The following is a 15,092-nucleotide window of genomic DNA, read 5'->3' as shown; positions in this document are numbered from 1 at the left end:
TTTCTCGCATTGTTCTTGCCATCAATTAACTGTGTAACTTTAGGCATGAAATTTGCCCTTTTTGGGGTTCAGTTTTCTCTCCTCTGAAATAAAAATTATCATTTAACTTGAGAATTATATGATTCAATGATAAAATAACTATTGTGCTTTGCAACAGATAAACTTAGACCCAGATAACCATTTAGAATACCTACATTTTCTTTCTGTGGTTTGAATCAATCACAGAGAGATGTGGCAGCTGAAGAGAATTAAACATATACCTTCTGTTATTGAAAATAGGACAATGAGTTTCTGTTCATTGCCTCAGAAATGCACTGTGGTGTTACTTCAGCATGATTTTTTGATATTTAATATTTTTCTATATGAATCACAGGTGAAATGTACATGGCCATGTGTAAACAATTTTGTGCTTTTATTATTTTTTTTGAAACAATGAATTTAGGAATGTACTGTTGGAACATCAGTCATTCTGCTTTTATCAGTATATGGAAAATGCGTTCATGTTTTCTAAGAGATTGAAGTCACAACTCTAGACACAGGCACATGTCAGTGGACATTAGAAAGCCATTTAAGTTTCTCCCTCTGGCCCCTCAGCATTGTTCTACTCAGACAATTCTGAAAGACTAAGCTGCCCATTACAATTTTCCAAGCCAAGGATGTAGAACATTTATTTCTATGAATAGGCCACTTATTTACAGACCAAATCAATTGAAGGCCACAAACAAACTAAAAAAAAAAATTAATGAGATTTTCTGGAATGAAAGAACTATAAAATTTAAACTAATAAACATTTGCTAAATACCTAGTATGTGCCAGGGTCTCCAATAAGTATTGAGTATCGCTGAATAAATGGTGTAGTACCTGCTGTAGAAAAGCTTACAGTTTAATGGTAAAGAGTATAGTATAGATAGGACCTAGATTTGAAGCAAGAAAAATCTGTGTAATCTCTCCCTTCTCCTGTGTGCTGACCTTGGTGTCAGGAAGAACTGGGTTGAAATCCTGCCTCAGCTATTTAATACTTTTTTCAGACTAGAAAGGTCAATTAACCCTTTTTAACTTCAATACCTCATCTGTAAAATGGTTGGGGAGAGTATGTGGACTTGATAAACTCTAGATTTATGCTCTTCTGAGAAAGTAATGGTAGTAGGGTAAGAGAGAGTGGGATAGAGACAAAGGAGAGATGAGATTGATATGATTGGGTATAAAGGAATAAGGAGTGGTGGCCAGGACAAGAAGCTGTAGCTTAGGTACTACTAAGAATCACAGGGAAATTGACTAAATGACAATTTATTGTCCCTTGATTCTTACTCAGAATCTCAGGGCAATAGATTCTGATGACATTAACAGTAGAAATGGTAAGGTTGATTTAATTTATCAGTCATGCAAGAAGTACACAGTGGGGATGTGCACCCGTGGAGGCAGATGGTTAGATAGAAAGACTCTAGTCAAAGGAGTAAGTGGAATCAAAGGTCTTAGCCCCAAATCCTTAGCCAGGTGGTTGTTTCCCTAGGGCTTAATGTGATAGACTCTGTACTGACAATGTGTGTTGGGAAAGGAGTACAAGGCAGATGTCAAGTTGATCTTTCCTAACTGTCATGAAACGACTTAGTAGAATCCTAGGGCACTGGTTGATTATAAAGACCTTTATCCAAGTCATCTCTATATGAGTGAACTCATCAATGAATTAATGATGTTCCTCATCATCAACCCATTTAACATTTGTGATTTTCTTTTCTTTCTATTTTTTTGTAGCTGAGATATCAACATGGCCTAGGGACTCCTGATTTAAGACAAACTCTTCCAAACCTGAAAAATTTCATGGAGCATGGGCTGATGGTCAGATGGTAAGACTCTTAGTTTCAATTGTAAAATTTAATTGTAAAATACCCAGATATTATACCATGAGCAGTGTTTCTTCTTCAGACTCATACACTTCTCTTCCTAGTTGGGTCAGAAATTATAGAATCCTAGAATCTCAAAGGTAGAGTTTTCCAAGCAAGATTACTAAAGTAACATCCTGAAAAGTGATGTAGCAGATAGGAAATTCAATACTTTATGATGCAGTTTGTTCCACTTTTGCACAATTGTTAGAAATTTTTTCCTTATATTTGAACAGAAATATATTTGCAACATTCATCCATTGTTTCTAAAACTCTGCCTTCTGTAGCCAGGTAGAAGAAATTTAATGCCTTTTCCATATGACTTCCTCCAAACACTTTTTATTTATCTGCCTCTTCTCCCTCTCACTATCTCCCTCCACTCCAACATGTTAAACCTTTTCATTTAATACAACTGATCCTGATATGACTTGATTTTCAACTCATTCTCTATCCTGGACACTCTTCTCTGGACTTACTTTAGATTGTAAACTAATTAAAATAAGACTGTTCAAAAATGAATATGGTACCCTAAAATGTGATTCACCTAAGATATCATTTGGCTCCTTCATTCTGGATACTACACCATTCTTAATAATGCCCAGGGGCAGTTAGCTTTCTTGATAGCCTGGTCAGACTTGTGGATTCCACTGCAAGATTATTCCTTTTTCAAATTCCTCTATCGCATATTTTCAAATTTCAATTTCAAATTCCCCATCTCATACTTTTATAGCGTTAGACTTAATATTTATCCCTTTTAAATCTCATGAGGTTCATATGATTGGTTTGTGGGTTTGATTCCACAGTGAGAAGTCTGAAAAGGACAGGGTGGGGGGCATATACACTTCTCAGTCTTAAGAATATAAATAAATTTTGACTGATAATTTAAAAATATAATGGAACAGATTTCTTGGAATTCTTCTGCAGTTATACATTGTATCACAGTAATGGGAAAGAACTGATCTGTGAGACCTTCGGCAAGTAATTCTTTGTCTCAAAGATTTTGGTAAAATATTGGGATATTTGTTTAGTAAATGAGGGGCTGTGCTCCATAATATATAAATGTTCCTTCAACAACACTACATTATGGCCAAAGAGGGGTGAGGGTGGACAAGGTACAGGAAGCTCCAGAAAGAAGCTAGTGAAAAGAAGATGAGGGTTAGAGACCTGTATTCTTGTCCTTGGCCTGCCACCATCTTGCAGTGTGATTTTTTAGCATATACCTTTACTTTTTAAGCCTTGATTTTTTTTTCAAACATAAAATTTAGGTAATAGATGAAATCAATAAATTATTATCAGGCTCAAAGGCAGTAAAATATTGGAAAATAATAGAATAATGTCCACATCTGAGGCACATATGCTGATTTTCTCCTGAGATAATAATGATTAGCCAGGGTGATAAGCAGGAAGTATCTCTTTTTAAAAAAATAAATGTATTGATTTTTTAAAGCATCATCTACATCTCCCTATTATGTCCCTTCCAAAGAGACATCTATAATGGTGAAGAATAAAAAAGAGAAGGGGAAAAACTCAACAAAATTAAAAAATAAATTGAAAAAGTCTATTAAAGATAGTGTTCCTTATCCATTGTAATCTTGCCCCCATCTTTTCAAAGGCAACCAGGTAGAGATGTGGCTAGAGTCAGGAAAACATATGTTTAAATCTAGCCTCAGGACAAAAGCTGTGTGACTGTAGGCAAGTCATTTGGCCTGTATGCCTCAATTTCCCAAGCTGTAAAATAAAGATAAAAATAGCTCCTACGTCTGTACGAAAATACTCTCCTTACAGATAATATACCACGGTGAAAGGGAGGAGAGGTGCAGATGGACACCTCAAGATTTAGGGTACTTGAGGTTATAGAGAACCTTCTCCACTAAAAAAAAAAAAACCCTTACTCCCTTCAGGGTCCCCTCACCCTTATAAAGATTATCTGACTGCATTTATTTAACTAAAGATGAGACAAGTTCAAACTGGGAAGATATCAGGGTAGAGGGAATAGGGATTTGCTCTATACTTTGCCACAGATTGGATTTAAGTCTCTCTCAGCTTTTGAGCTGAGGCCAGGCCTTGCAAGTTTTTGGAGGGTTTCTTGTATTCCTGTCTATGCTAGAGCTATGCTAGCTTTCTTAAATTCAAAGTCTTTAGCAGTAGGCAGCAAGAGGGAAACGAGAATCTGACCTTCAGAGCTAGTTAAGCCTGTCTCTTCAGGCTAATGCCCCTAAAGACTTACAGTTCAAGCCACTCCCCTTCAGTCCTTTTGTTTGATGACACAGAATCACAGGAATCCAGGTAGAGTGAAGAGTTGGGAAAAATTCAGGAATAGAGGTATTTTTTATCCCACGACACAGGGAGAGCTCCTTCCAGTCTGAGGTCCAGGAAAGAGTGTTTCTCGAGTGTACCCTCGAGAACAACTGTCACTCTCCCAGTCGCCTCTCCCCCCTCTAACTGCCTTCGCTGTCCATCAATTTTTACTCCAACATTTCAAACCCTTTCTGTGTAATTTTCCCCACACCTCATAAGATTATTGTAAGAATCAAATGAGATATCTGTAAAGCACTTAGCACAATTCCTAGCACATAGCAGTCATGTAATAAGTGCATGTTCCCTTCCCCTTCCTTAAAAAAAAAAAAAAGATTAGGAGGTGCCTTCTAACAATGGGCCTGGAGTCAGAAAGACCAGAGTCAAATCTGTATTCAGACTCGTACTAGCTGTGTGTCTCTGGACAAGTCATTAACTTCTGCTTCAGTTTCCTCAACTGTAAAATGAGAATACTAGCATTTTCCCTCCTGTCTGTCTTTATTTTTCTTCTTTATTTTCATTGGGTATGGGAAAGTGGGAGGGGGAAAAATAAATACTTAATAATTGAAAAGAATTACTTTCAGAAAAAAGAAATTCGTCCCCTAGCCAAAGCTATGAAAGGTAAATGATCTGCTTCTGGTGTTTGATTTTTGTTTTTGTTTTTTAACGGTATGATCTTAAATTTTCAGGTCTCATAGCCTTTTTAAATTTATTGTGATAAATGATGTAAGATGTTGGTCTAAACCTCATTTCTGCCAAAGAAGGCAGCTCTCCCAATATGTTTTGGCATCGATGCAGGTCCCCTTTCCCCCATATGCCATGTTTAATGCCATGATTCATATTGATAGCTTGAGTTAGCAATCCCTTTAGGTAAATTGACCAGTTTGCTACAAGCTGCGGAGCAGTAGAAAGAGAACTAGAATTGAAGTCTGACGGCCTAGATTTAGAACCCAATTCTTTAACTTCCTATCGTATTCTTAATGTGCTTCTCCCTTTGTGGATACTTATTTAATGCTTGTTGAATTTGTTTGAAAAAAATTAATAAAGTTTATTCTTTCTAGTTACAGTTCCCCTTTTTTCATTACTTTTATTAAGATTCTTTACTTTTTTTCCCTCAAGAAACTAGCTCTATAAAGTAATCCTTTGGTAATTACGGGATGACACTGAATAAGTAAATTAGCTTTAATAATACTGCTCTTTTATTTTATCAGTTTGATTTACCCATAAGAAATTATTTAGGTTTTTCTTTTTCTATAAAAATTATTTTGTAGTTGCATTCATATTATTCTTGGTGTTTCATGGAAAATGGACTCCCAGATATTTTATACATTCTGTAACAATTTGGAATATAATTTCTCTTTCTCTATCTTCCTGCTTACTCTGTTGATAGACCACAGAAATGTTGTTGATTTGTATGGATTTATTTTATATCCTATATTGCTAGATTTATTGTTTCAGTTAATTTTTTACTTTTATGGCTTTGTAGAGAGAGCGTCTACAGAAATTAGTAATTTTGTTTTGTCTTTGTCCATGTTTATTGCCTCAGTTTCTTTTTTTTTTAACATGTATAATTAGGATTTTTAGCACTGGGTTAAATAATAGTAATGACTTTAGGCATCCTTGCTTTATCCCTGTTCTTATTAAAAAGGCCTCCAACTTTCTTCATTTATATCTAGCTTTCTGTCCACATATTTTTAGTTGAAATTAGGTTTTAGATAGTTATTTTTTAACATTATTGGATTTTGTCTAATGCTTTTTCAGTGTCTAATGTTATAAGCATGTCTTTTATAATTGTTTTTCTTCATATGACCTCATGTTTAGTTTTCCTTATATTGAACTAAACATGATTTCTGGCATAAATCCAGCCTAGTTATTGTATATAATGTTCTTAATGTGATATAAGTGCTTTGCTAATAATTCCATTTTAATTTTTTGTATTAATGTTTTTAAAAATATTGGTCTACAGTTTCTCTGCTTTATTTCAACCTGATTTAGCTCTCACCATTTTTGCATTATAGAAATACTTTGAAAGACTCCCTTTTCCTGCTTCTTTGCAAACAGTTTATGTAATGTTTCAGTTAATTGGTCTTTTGAATATTTGGTAGAATTCACTTATAAATCCATCTGGTCTTAGATGTTATTTTGTTCTCACTATATGAGTGTTCCTGTATATGCTTCTTAAATTTATTTTTCTAACATTGGGTTATTTAAATAATCTATTTTTCTGAGGATTTTTACTTGGAAGCAGTCATCTATATCAGTTGAGTAATTAGTTTTGTTGACATGTAATTAATCAAAATAGTTTCTGCTAGTATCTTTTTTCCCTCTTTACCTGTTGTGAATTACTAAATAATATAAATAATTTTATTTTCTTCTCTTTTTAAAATCAGTTTTTTTGTATTTTATTGGGTATTTTTTAAGCAGCTATTTGAATTCATCAGTTCAGTTGGATTTTCTTTGCATGTTTTAATTTTGTTAATTTCTTTAAATTTCAGAATTTCTACTTTAGTATTTAGTGGGTTGGAGTTGATTGATTGTTTTTCTGGTTTGTTTGTGTTTTTAGTTGCATGTCCAGTTCATTATTTTATTCTTTCTCTTTTTTATTGAGAGAAGGATTTAGAGATATAAATTTTCTTTAAAGTTTGATTTAGCTGCCTTAAATGTTTTAGTATATTGTCTCAATTTTTTTTGATGAAATATTCTATTGTTTCTAAATTGTTCTTTGACCCACCAATTCTTTAAGATTAAGTTATCTTGCCTCCAATTAATTTTTAATCCTTTCTCCAGAGGACCTTTACCACATAGGATTTTTAATCCTTTGAAGTCAGTAAAGAACATATTTCCCAATTATTGTTTTTCTAATTTTCTGTGAAGTTTTTATTCCCCCACGCCATAAATTTTTGTAAAAGTGTCATGTGTTTCTAAGAAATAGTTTAAATTCCTTTCTGTTGCCATTCAGCAATTACAAGTGATCTCATGTCTAATTTTTATAAAATTCTATCCATGTCTTTAATGATTTTCTCCTTTTTGTTTGATTTTTCTAAGTCTAAAGGGAACACATTGAGATATCTTGCTAGTTTTACTTTCTCATTTCTCCCTGTAATTTGAAAAACTTTTTAAGTCCTGAAATGTCACATTTTATCATGCATATGTGGTAAATATTAATATCAATCTGTTATCTATGTTGCCTATTTTAGCATAATAAAATGCTCCTTATCTCTTTTTATGATGTCTATATTTGAAATCTATATTTGAAATCATGATTGCTAATTTGCTTTTTAAGTATGCCTGAAATATAAATTATATTCTAACCTCTCACTTTTTACATGTAAATATTTACATTTCAAAAGGTTTTCTTATAAACAACATATTGTTTCATTTTCCTTTCTCCTCATCTATTTTGCTCTTCTATTTTATGCATGAATTCATCTCATTCCTGGTTATTATTAATTGTGTATTTATCTTCCTTGTTTCCTGTGCTTTTTCCTCTTCTCCAATTTCTTATTGACAAAGAACTAGAAAAGAAAAAACCTAAAAAACTAGAAAAAAAACAGAGAAGGAATTTACATGTTTGTGATCTATAAAATGAAGCTATCTTTTTCTGCTCCATTATCTTTCATTTCTTCCCCCAGCCCACCCTAATCACAGATATAACTTTCCCTTACCTAAACTGCTTTCCCTTTTAAATCCTTAACTTTTCTCTTCCTGTCCCTGTTGAGTTTAATTTATTTCTATACCATTCTCTGCATGTGTTCAATCTTCCTCTGTCCAGCTCAAATGAAAGTGACATTCATAGGATGCCACCACACCCTCCATGTATTCATACTCTTCTTTTCCTGTATCCTTATTGAGTAAAGTAATAAGTTCCCTTCCCTTCTCCCATCATTTATCATCTGTATTGTTCCCTTCCTCTTCCATTTTTCTCTTCTCCTTCATCAAAACAATAAAACCATTTCTAAAGACCCTTTCTAATTTAACGTGATCTCTGCTCTTTGAAGATACTGAGATTTTGAAAAGACCATGTTTATTCTCCTATATCAGCATGGAAGCAATCCATCCTTGTGTATTCCATTACAGTTAATTTTTTAGATATATTTAGATATATGTATATCTCTAAATAATATACGCATACATAGATATACACTGTAATTACAACACACATACCTTTTTCCATATTTTTTATTATTCCAAATATTTACCAAACTAAATAATACAAGCATTTCCATATGCAAAGGAAATTCCAAATCTCCTATATGTTTTTTTCTTCATATCTACATAATAAGTACCATCTACAAGTGTCACAGCCCCTCCCCACCCTCCCTGCATCTCAAAGGATATCATTAGGTAGGCCAACATATTCCTACAAATTAAGGATTCATGTTTTACCTTTCTATTTACTTTTTGGAGGAAACATTCACAGTTTATTCTTCCAGCATCAGTTTTGCGGCCGTGTGTAATGTTCTCCTGGCGCTATTTATTTCACTATTCGTTATCTCATTTAGTTCTCTCCATTTTTTTAATCCATTTGTTCATCATTTCTTATGGTTCAATAGTATTCCATCACAATCCTTTCCCACATTTTGTTCAGCCATTCCCCAATTAATAGATATCCCCTCAGTTTCCAATTCAATTCCCTGCTACCACAAAGAGAGCTGCTATAAATATTATGGAACATATAGGTTCTTTTCCTCTTTCTCTGATCTCCTTGGGAAACAGACCTAGAAATACCATTCCTGGGTCCAAGGGTATATACAGTTTTGTAACTCTAGGTATAATTACAGATTGCTCTCCAAAATGGTTGGATCAGTTTACACCTCTACCAGTAGTACAGTAATGTCCTGTTTTTCCATATGCCCTCTAGGATTTGTCACCCTGCCCTTTTGTCAGTCTGGTAGGTTTGAGGTAATATCACAAAGTTGTTTTAGTTTGCATTGCTATAGAATCAGTAATGATTTTGAGCATTTTTTTTCTTATACTTATATATGGTTTAGATTTCTTCATCAGAAACTTTTCTTCATCAAAACATTGTCTTTTGCCCATTTGTTAATTGGGGCATAGCTCTTATTCTCATAAATTTGACAATATTTCATATTTTAGATATGAATCCTCTCTTTTCAAATTATCCATCTTATATTTCATATACTCCATCTCTTGTTGACTCATGAATTCCTTTCCTATCCACAAATCTGATAGTTATGTTCTGTGTTCTTCTCATTTTACTTATATCTCCTGTTATGTCTAGATCATGTATCTATTTTGATTTTATTTTAGTGAATGGAGTAAAATATTAGTCTGTGTCTAGTTTCTGCCAAACTAGTTTCCAATTATCCAAGCAATTTTTACCAAATAGTTATTTCTTATTTCCAAAAGCTGGAGCTATGATTTTCTCAAATTACTCTAATTACTCTAATCTTTTGTTGCTGTTTGTTATATGTCTGTTCTGATCGACTGATCTATTATATTTCTTAGCCAGTACTGGATAGTTGTGATACTTACTGCTTTATAATACAATTTAAAATCTGGTACTGCTAGACTTCCTTCCTTTATGTTTTTTCCATTAATCCCTTTGATATTCTTGTTATTTTATGCTTCCTAATGAATTTTGTTATTTTTTTCTAACTCAAAATAATTTTTTGTTAATTTAATTGGAATGGTATGGAATAAGTAGATTAGTTTGGATTGTCATGCTCATCCATGAATAATTAATGTTTCTCTAATTGTTTGTGTAAAAAGTATTTTATAGTTATGTTCATGTAGTTCCTGGGTTTGTTTTGGCAGGGGTGTGTGTATATGTGTATATTTCTCTGTTTCTCGTAACCCCTACATTTCCATTTCAAAGTATTTACTCCATTTGGCATTTTTATAGGAATCTTTAGAAACTCTCTATTTCATTAAAAATTCATTGTTCTCTCTATAAGATTATACTTAGTTTTGCCAGACAGGTTATTCTTTTACCTTATAGAAATAATCATAACCTAACCCTATGGTGACAGCTGCCAATTTTTATGGTACCCACATTCTGTTTCCTTACTGTTTGAATTCTTTTTGGCCATTTATTTGACCTGGAATCATTGGATTTGAGCTATGACAGTCTTAAGATTTTTTAATTTTAGAGTTTCTTCCATTATGTGACTAATGGATTCTTTCTATTTTTATGTTTCTCTTTGCTTCTAAGAGATTTGGGCAATTTTCCTTTAAGAGTTCTTCAAATGATATCTTAAAGTTTTTATGGTCCTGGTTTTCTGATAGTTTGATGATTCTTAGGTTGTCTTTCTTTGATTTCTTTTCTAAGTCAGTTTATTTTAAATCTTACATTTTCTTACCTTTTTTCTTCAGTATTTGAGACTGTGTTTTAATATTGTTGTCTTCTTGAGTCATCATTTTCTTTTGGGTCCAGTCTAATTTTTGGAACATTCAGTTTATTATCTTTTCTGAAGTACTAATTATCTTTCAAGTTCTTTCCTCCTTAGCTATTCCATTTTGTATCTCATTTCATTTTTCTGGGGAATCTTAAAGTTCTTATGATCATAACATACTTTTCTCTGAGACGCTACTTGGACTTAATGACTAGGTTTTCTCCTTTGGGCATTCACAGTATTTCTTCATTGATTTCTGAGTTTTCTTCATTTACTCTTATGTTCAGTTTCATTTTCTGAGTTGGGATCATGAGTTTAATTCAGACTTCCCTCTTATATTCTTGATTGTGTGATTAGGATCCTGCTTGGTTCTGAGTGCATTGATTGAGACTAGACCTTTCTTCTTCAAGAAATGTCTGGTCTTATTTCCTCCTATGGTTCAGCTTCAGGCTGCCTGGTGGCTGATTGGATGTAGATAACCTGTATGCTGCTCTGGGAATATTTATTGCTACAGATAGAGTTCTGGAGTTGTCCTATACTAGATTTGCTTCCAAGTTCATCTGCTATAGAGCCAGGATACTTCCCTCTAGATCTGCCTTATACCTTTCCTGTTTTGACCACATTTTGGTTTTCCAGACGATTCTGGTAATGTTTTGTGCAGTATTGGATTGGATGGAGGAATTTATAGTTTATTTTCTTTGTTTTTTTTTTCCTCTTGATGCATTTTTTGAGCTTTACTGTGGTATTTTTAGGTAAAATAGCCTTCTCTAGATCCTTACTTTTCTCATCAGGAGTTCCCTGTACCTATGAAATACCAAGTCCTGTCAAAAACTGTTGGTATTCAGCATATTTGGGGCCTGCCAAGCCTGTTCTCAAGAGGGCATGCTCCTGATGCATTTACACTACTCAAGTTGTTGTCTCGTATATTACAGTACATATGACAAATATTTGCAAAAGGCCACCATGCTTAGACTTGTACCATATGCAGAGGATGACAAGGAAGAAGCATTTTATAAGATCTTCCAAATTAAATCAGCATAGACTATGAAACTCAGTGATTTCCTTGTAAAGGTGGAAATAAGGAAAGATAGAAATATTGGAAAGCCGAGGTCAGAGAAAAGGAATTAAAGAAGACCAATGTTTTTAGGCCAAACTTTCTTTCGCTTTTACTTGATGATTCTTATCATTGGTGGGGTCAATCAATCTAATTTATTAAGCAATTGCCAAGTATCACACTAAGCATTATTGAGACAGAGACAAAAACAAAGCAATATAATGGGAATGTAAGGATCTTATGTTCTAAAGGGAGAAAATGTGTTTATGAATGTATATATGTATACAAGACATAGGCTCGGCAGACAGAATAACCTTTTAGAGAAGGCGCTAGCAGTTAGAGGAACCAAGAAAAGCCTGTTGGAGAAATTGGGAATTACAAGAGGTGGAAAAAATGAGAAATAACATAAAGGCATGAGACTGACATCAAAAAAGCAGAGTGGGCAGCTAGGCATCACAGTGAATAGAGCACTAGGCCTGGAGTCAAGGGGACCTGGGTTCAAATTTGGCCTTAGATATTTCCCAGCTTTGTGATGGGCAAGTTACTTAACCCCATTTGCCTAGCCCAGTGATAGTGAACCTTTGGGAACTCCATGCCATGTCCCACCCACCTGCTAAGAGGTGTGCCTCACCCACCCCTGCTTTTGGGGTAGGGGAGAGGGAACTGTAAGCTGGCCAAGCCAGGGCCAAGCTCTGCAGGAAGAATCTAGGCCCCATACCCTCCCCTTAAGTTCAGGACCAGGCTAATGTCCCTGGACCAGCCAAACTCTGCACCTGCGATGGTGGAGGGAAGCTCGAGTGCCCCACCTCCTGTGTTCCAGGGTAGAGCCAGGCTCCCCATGGGCCAAACCAGAGGCCTGCATGTGCTCAGGATCAGGTTTGCCATCACAGGCCTAGCCCATACCCATCTGACTTAGACTTGTTACTAAGACAAAAGAAGGGTTTTAAAAAAGGCACAGAGGGGGCAGCTGGGTGGCTTAGTGGATTGAGAGCCAGGCCTAGAGACGGGAGCTACAAATCTAACCTCAGACACTTCCCAGGTGTGTGACCCTGGGCAAGTCACTTAATCCCCATTGCCTACCCTTTTCACTCTTCTGCCTTAGACACAGTAGTGACTCTAAGGTGGAAAGTAAGGGGGGAAGCTGGGTAGCTCAGTGGATTTAGAGCCAGGCTTAGAGATGTGAGGTCCTAGGTTTAAATCTGGCCTCAGACACTTCCCAGCTGTGTGACCCTGGGCAAGTCACTTGACCCCCATTGCCTAGCCCTTAACACTCTTCTGCCTTGGAGCCAATACACAGTATTGATTCCAGGACAGAAGGTAAGGGTTTAAATTTTTTTTTTCTTTTAAAAGGCACAGAGATGGATGATATATTGTCATGTGTGAGGACTAAGTTAGTCATTATGACTACAAAGATATGGAGAAGGACAAATGTGAGAAAACTAAAGAGGTAAGACAGGGCAAAGGTTTTGAAGAGCTTTAATTGAGAAACATCTAATTGGCAAACATAGTAGTTTATATCTGATTCTAGAGATAAAAGTGAGCCATTTGAGTTTACTGAGTAGGAGGGGGATGGGAGATAAGGAGAGGGTACATAGACTTTAGGAAAATCACTTTGGCAACTTTGCAGAAGATTTATTAGAGTGGAAAGACTTAAGGCAAGATTCCCAAATAGGAAATTATTGCAGTAGTCCAAGTAAGAGAAGAAAAATACATGAATTATGGTGGTGATTGTATCAGTGGTGAGATATTGTAGAAATAGAAATAAGAAGTTTGCCTAACTGATTGAACATATCAGATGCATAAGAGTGAGGAGTTAAAAATGAGAGTCAGAGAGGAATATTCCTGTGGGAGTTGAAATCAAATAAATTTGGTAGAAATAGTTTGATCACCCTGCAATGAGCATAGCTTTGTTCAGTGAGGACAATGCCCCTTTACAGGGACTTTCAGTCTCTGAGGAAAATGGGTCCAAATACATAGAACATTATTTAACAAATCAATAATTGAATAATAGAACAAGACAATCTTAAAAGAGATAGTCCAAAACAAAATATAATTGATTTGCTCTAGGCCACATAAATTCATGGAATAAAACTTTATAGAGTATAAAGGAACATTGAACTTAAAGCCAGTAGACCTCCTAGGTCCTTACTTAAGAATCCACTTGCTGATAGATCTTTTAGTTCTCTGAGCTACAATTGACTTAACAGTAAAATTAGTAGTTGTTGTACATAAAGTACTTTATAATCATCGTTAGTATTTGTATGATGCTTTAAGATTTGCAAACATTATCATACTTGATCATCACAGTAACTCTGGGAAGATAGATACTATTATTATCCTCATTTTACAGAGGAGGCAACTGAGGCAAAGAGCAATTAAATTACTTGCCTGGTCCTTCCTGACTCTGTAAAGCAATATAGGATATATTGTTATTAATATTAATAAAGAAAAATCTCCACTAATGTCCTACTCTAATGTAGCATGAATAGAGCATTAGACATGGAATCAGGAAAACCTGAGTTCAAATACTACCTCACAGACTTACTAGTCACATAAAACTACTAAGTTGACCTTTCTAAGACTTAGTTTCTTCATCTATAAACTGAAGATAATAGTAGCATCTATCTTCTGAGGGTCAAATGAGGTAAAATATATGTAGTACTGTTAGAGGTAAAACTTATAGTTGGACCGAATATATTTAAGGGAGAAAGAAAGAAAGAGGGAAGAAAGGAAGGGAGACAGACAGACAGACAGACAGACAGACACCAGGCAGGAGTTCAGAGGCCCCAGTGAAGAGTGGGGTCGCACAGGATTAAATTTAGCTCAGCTTCCAGCCAAGAGGCCTTCTTCAAGATGAGGGGCTTCCTTGGAGGCTGGTACCTCCAGAAGAGCCAAGGAAATGGGAATAAGCCTTGCACTCACCACGTGACAGTCTAAGGGAAGCTGTCTGAGGTCTCAACGCTGGAGCTCCTCCACAGTCAAGTTCCACCGCCAAGTCTCTCTCACAGGAAGTGACATGAAATATAAAAGCAGTTCTTTACATGACTTCCTGTGCCTCACATGTACCAATGGTGGCTTAAACTTGGCTTTTGGCAGTCAGTTGTTTCTGATTTGTCACTTGCTAGCATACTTGGGTCATAGACCTTTCTCCCCCACACTTAATACTTAAGTGGGGGTGTATACATTCCTGGTTGCTAAAATTCTAAAGACTAAGCAGGGTAGAGTAAATCTAAAATTCACAGTACTTCACAAACAATAGCTAGGAGGAGAATCCTTCATCAGTGATAGAGATGATTATAAGAGATAATTATAAAACTTAAAGACATGAAATTACAAGTTTTACATATATATGAATGCAAAACCAATGTGGTAAGAATAAGAAGGGAAATTTTCAACTAGAGGTAAAATCTTTGATAAAGGGCTAATATTTAATTAGGATATATTAAGTACTAATAGTGTTAAAGTAGGATTTTGGGTAAGGGAAGCACAAGAGAAAAAAACATAAAA

At 35.0% G+C, this 15,092-nt stretch overlaps 1 protein-coding gene across 2 annotated transcripts in view; it reads left to right on the top strand.

Moving 5' to 3' along the window:
• UVRAG (UV radiation resistance associated) overlaps positions 1-15,092 on the top strand; it is a 453,313-nt gene that overhangs the window by 402,874 nt on the left and 35,347 nt on the right. For both annotated transcript variants that reach the window (XM_056794952.1, XM_007490950.3), the window contains one exon: positions 1,753-1,844. In XM_056794952.1, coding sequence (XP_056650930.1) covers positions 1,753-1,844 — 92 coding nt within the window. The remainder of the gene's footprint in view (positions 1-1,752; positions 1,845-15,092) is intronic.

The sequence above is a fragment of the Monodelphis domestica genome, chromosome 4 (genome assembly GCF_027887165.1).
Source record: "Monodelphis domestica isolate mMonDom1 chromosome 4, mMonDom1.pri, whole genome shotgun sequence".
Classification (NCBI taxonomy): domain Eukaryota; kingdom Metazoa; phylum Chordata; class Mammalia; order Didelphimorphia; family Didelphidae; genus Monodelphis; species Monodelphis domestica.
Note: the sequence above shows the minus strand (reverse complement) of the source record. Positions and strands in the feature narration are given on the sequence as shown.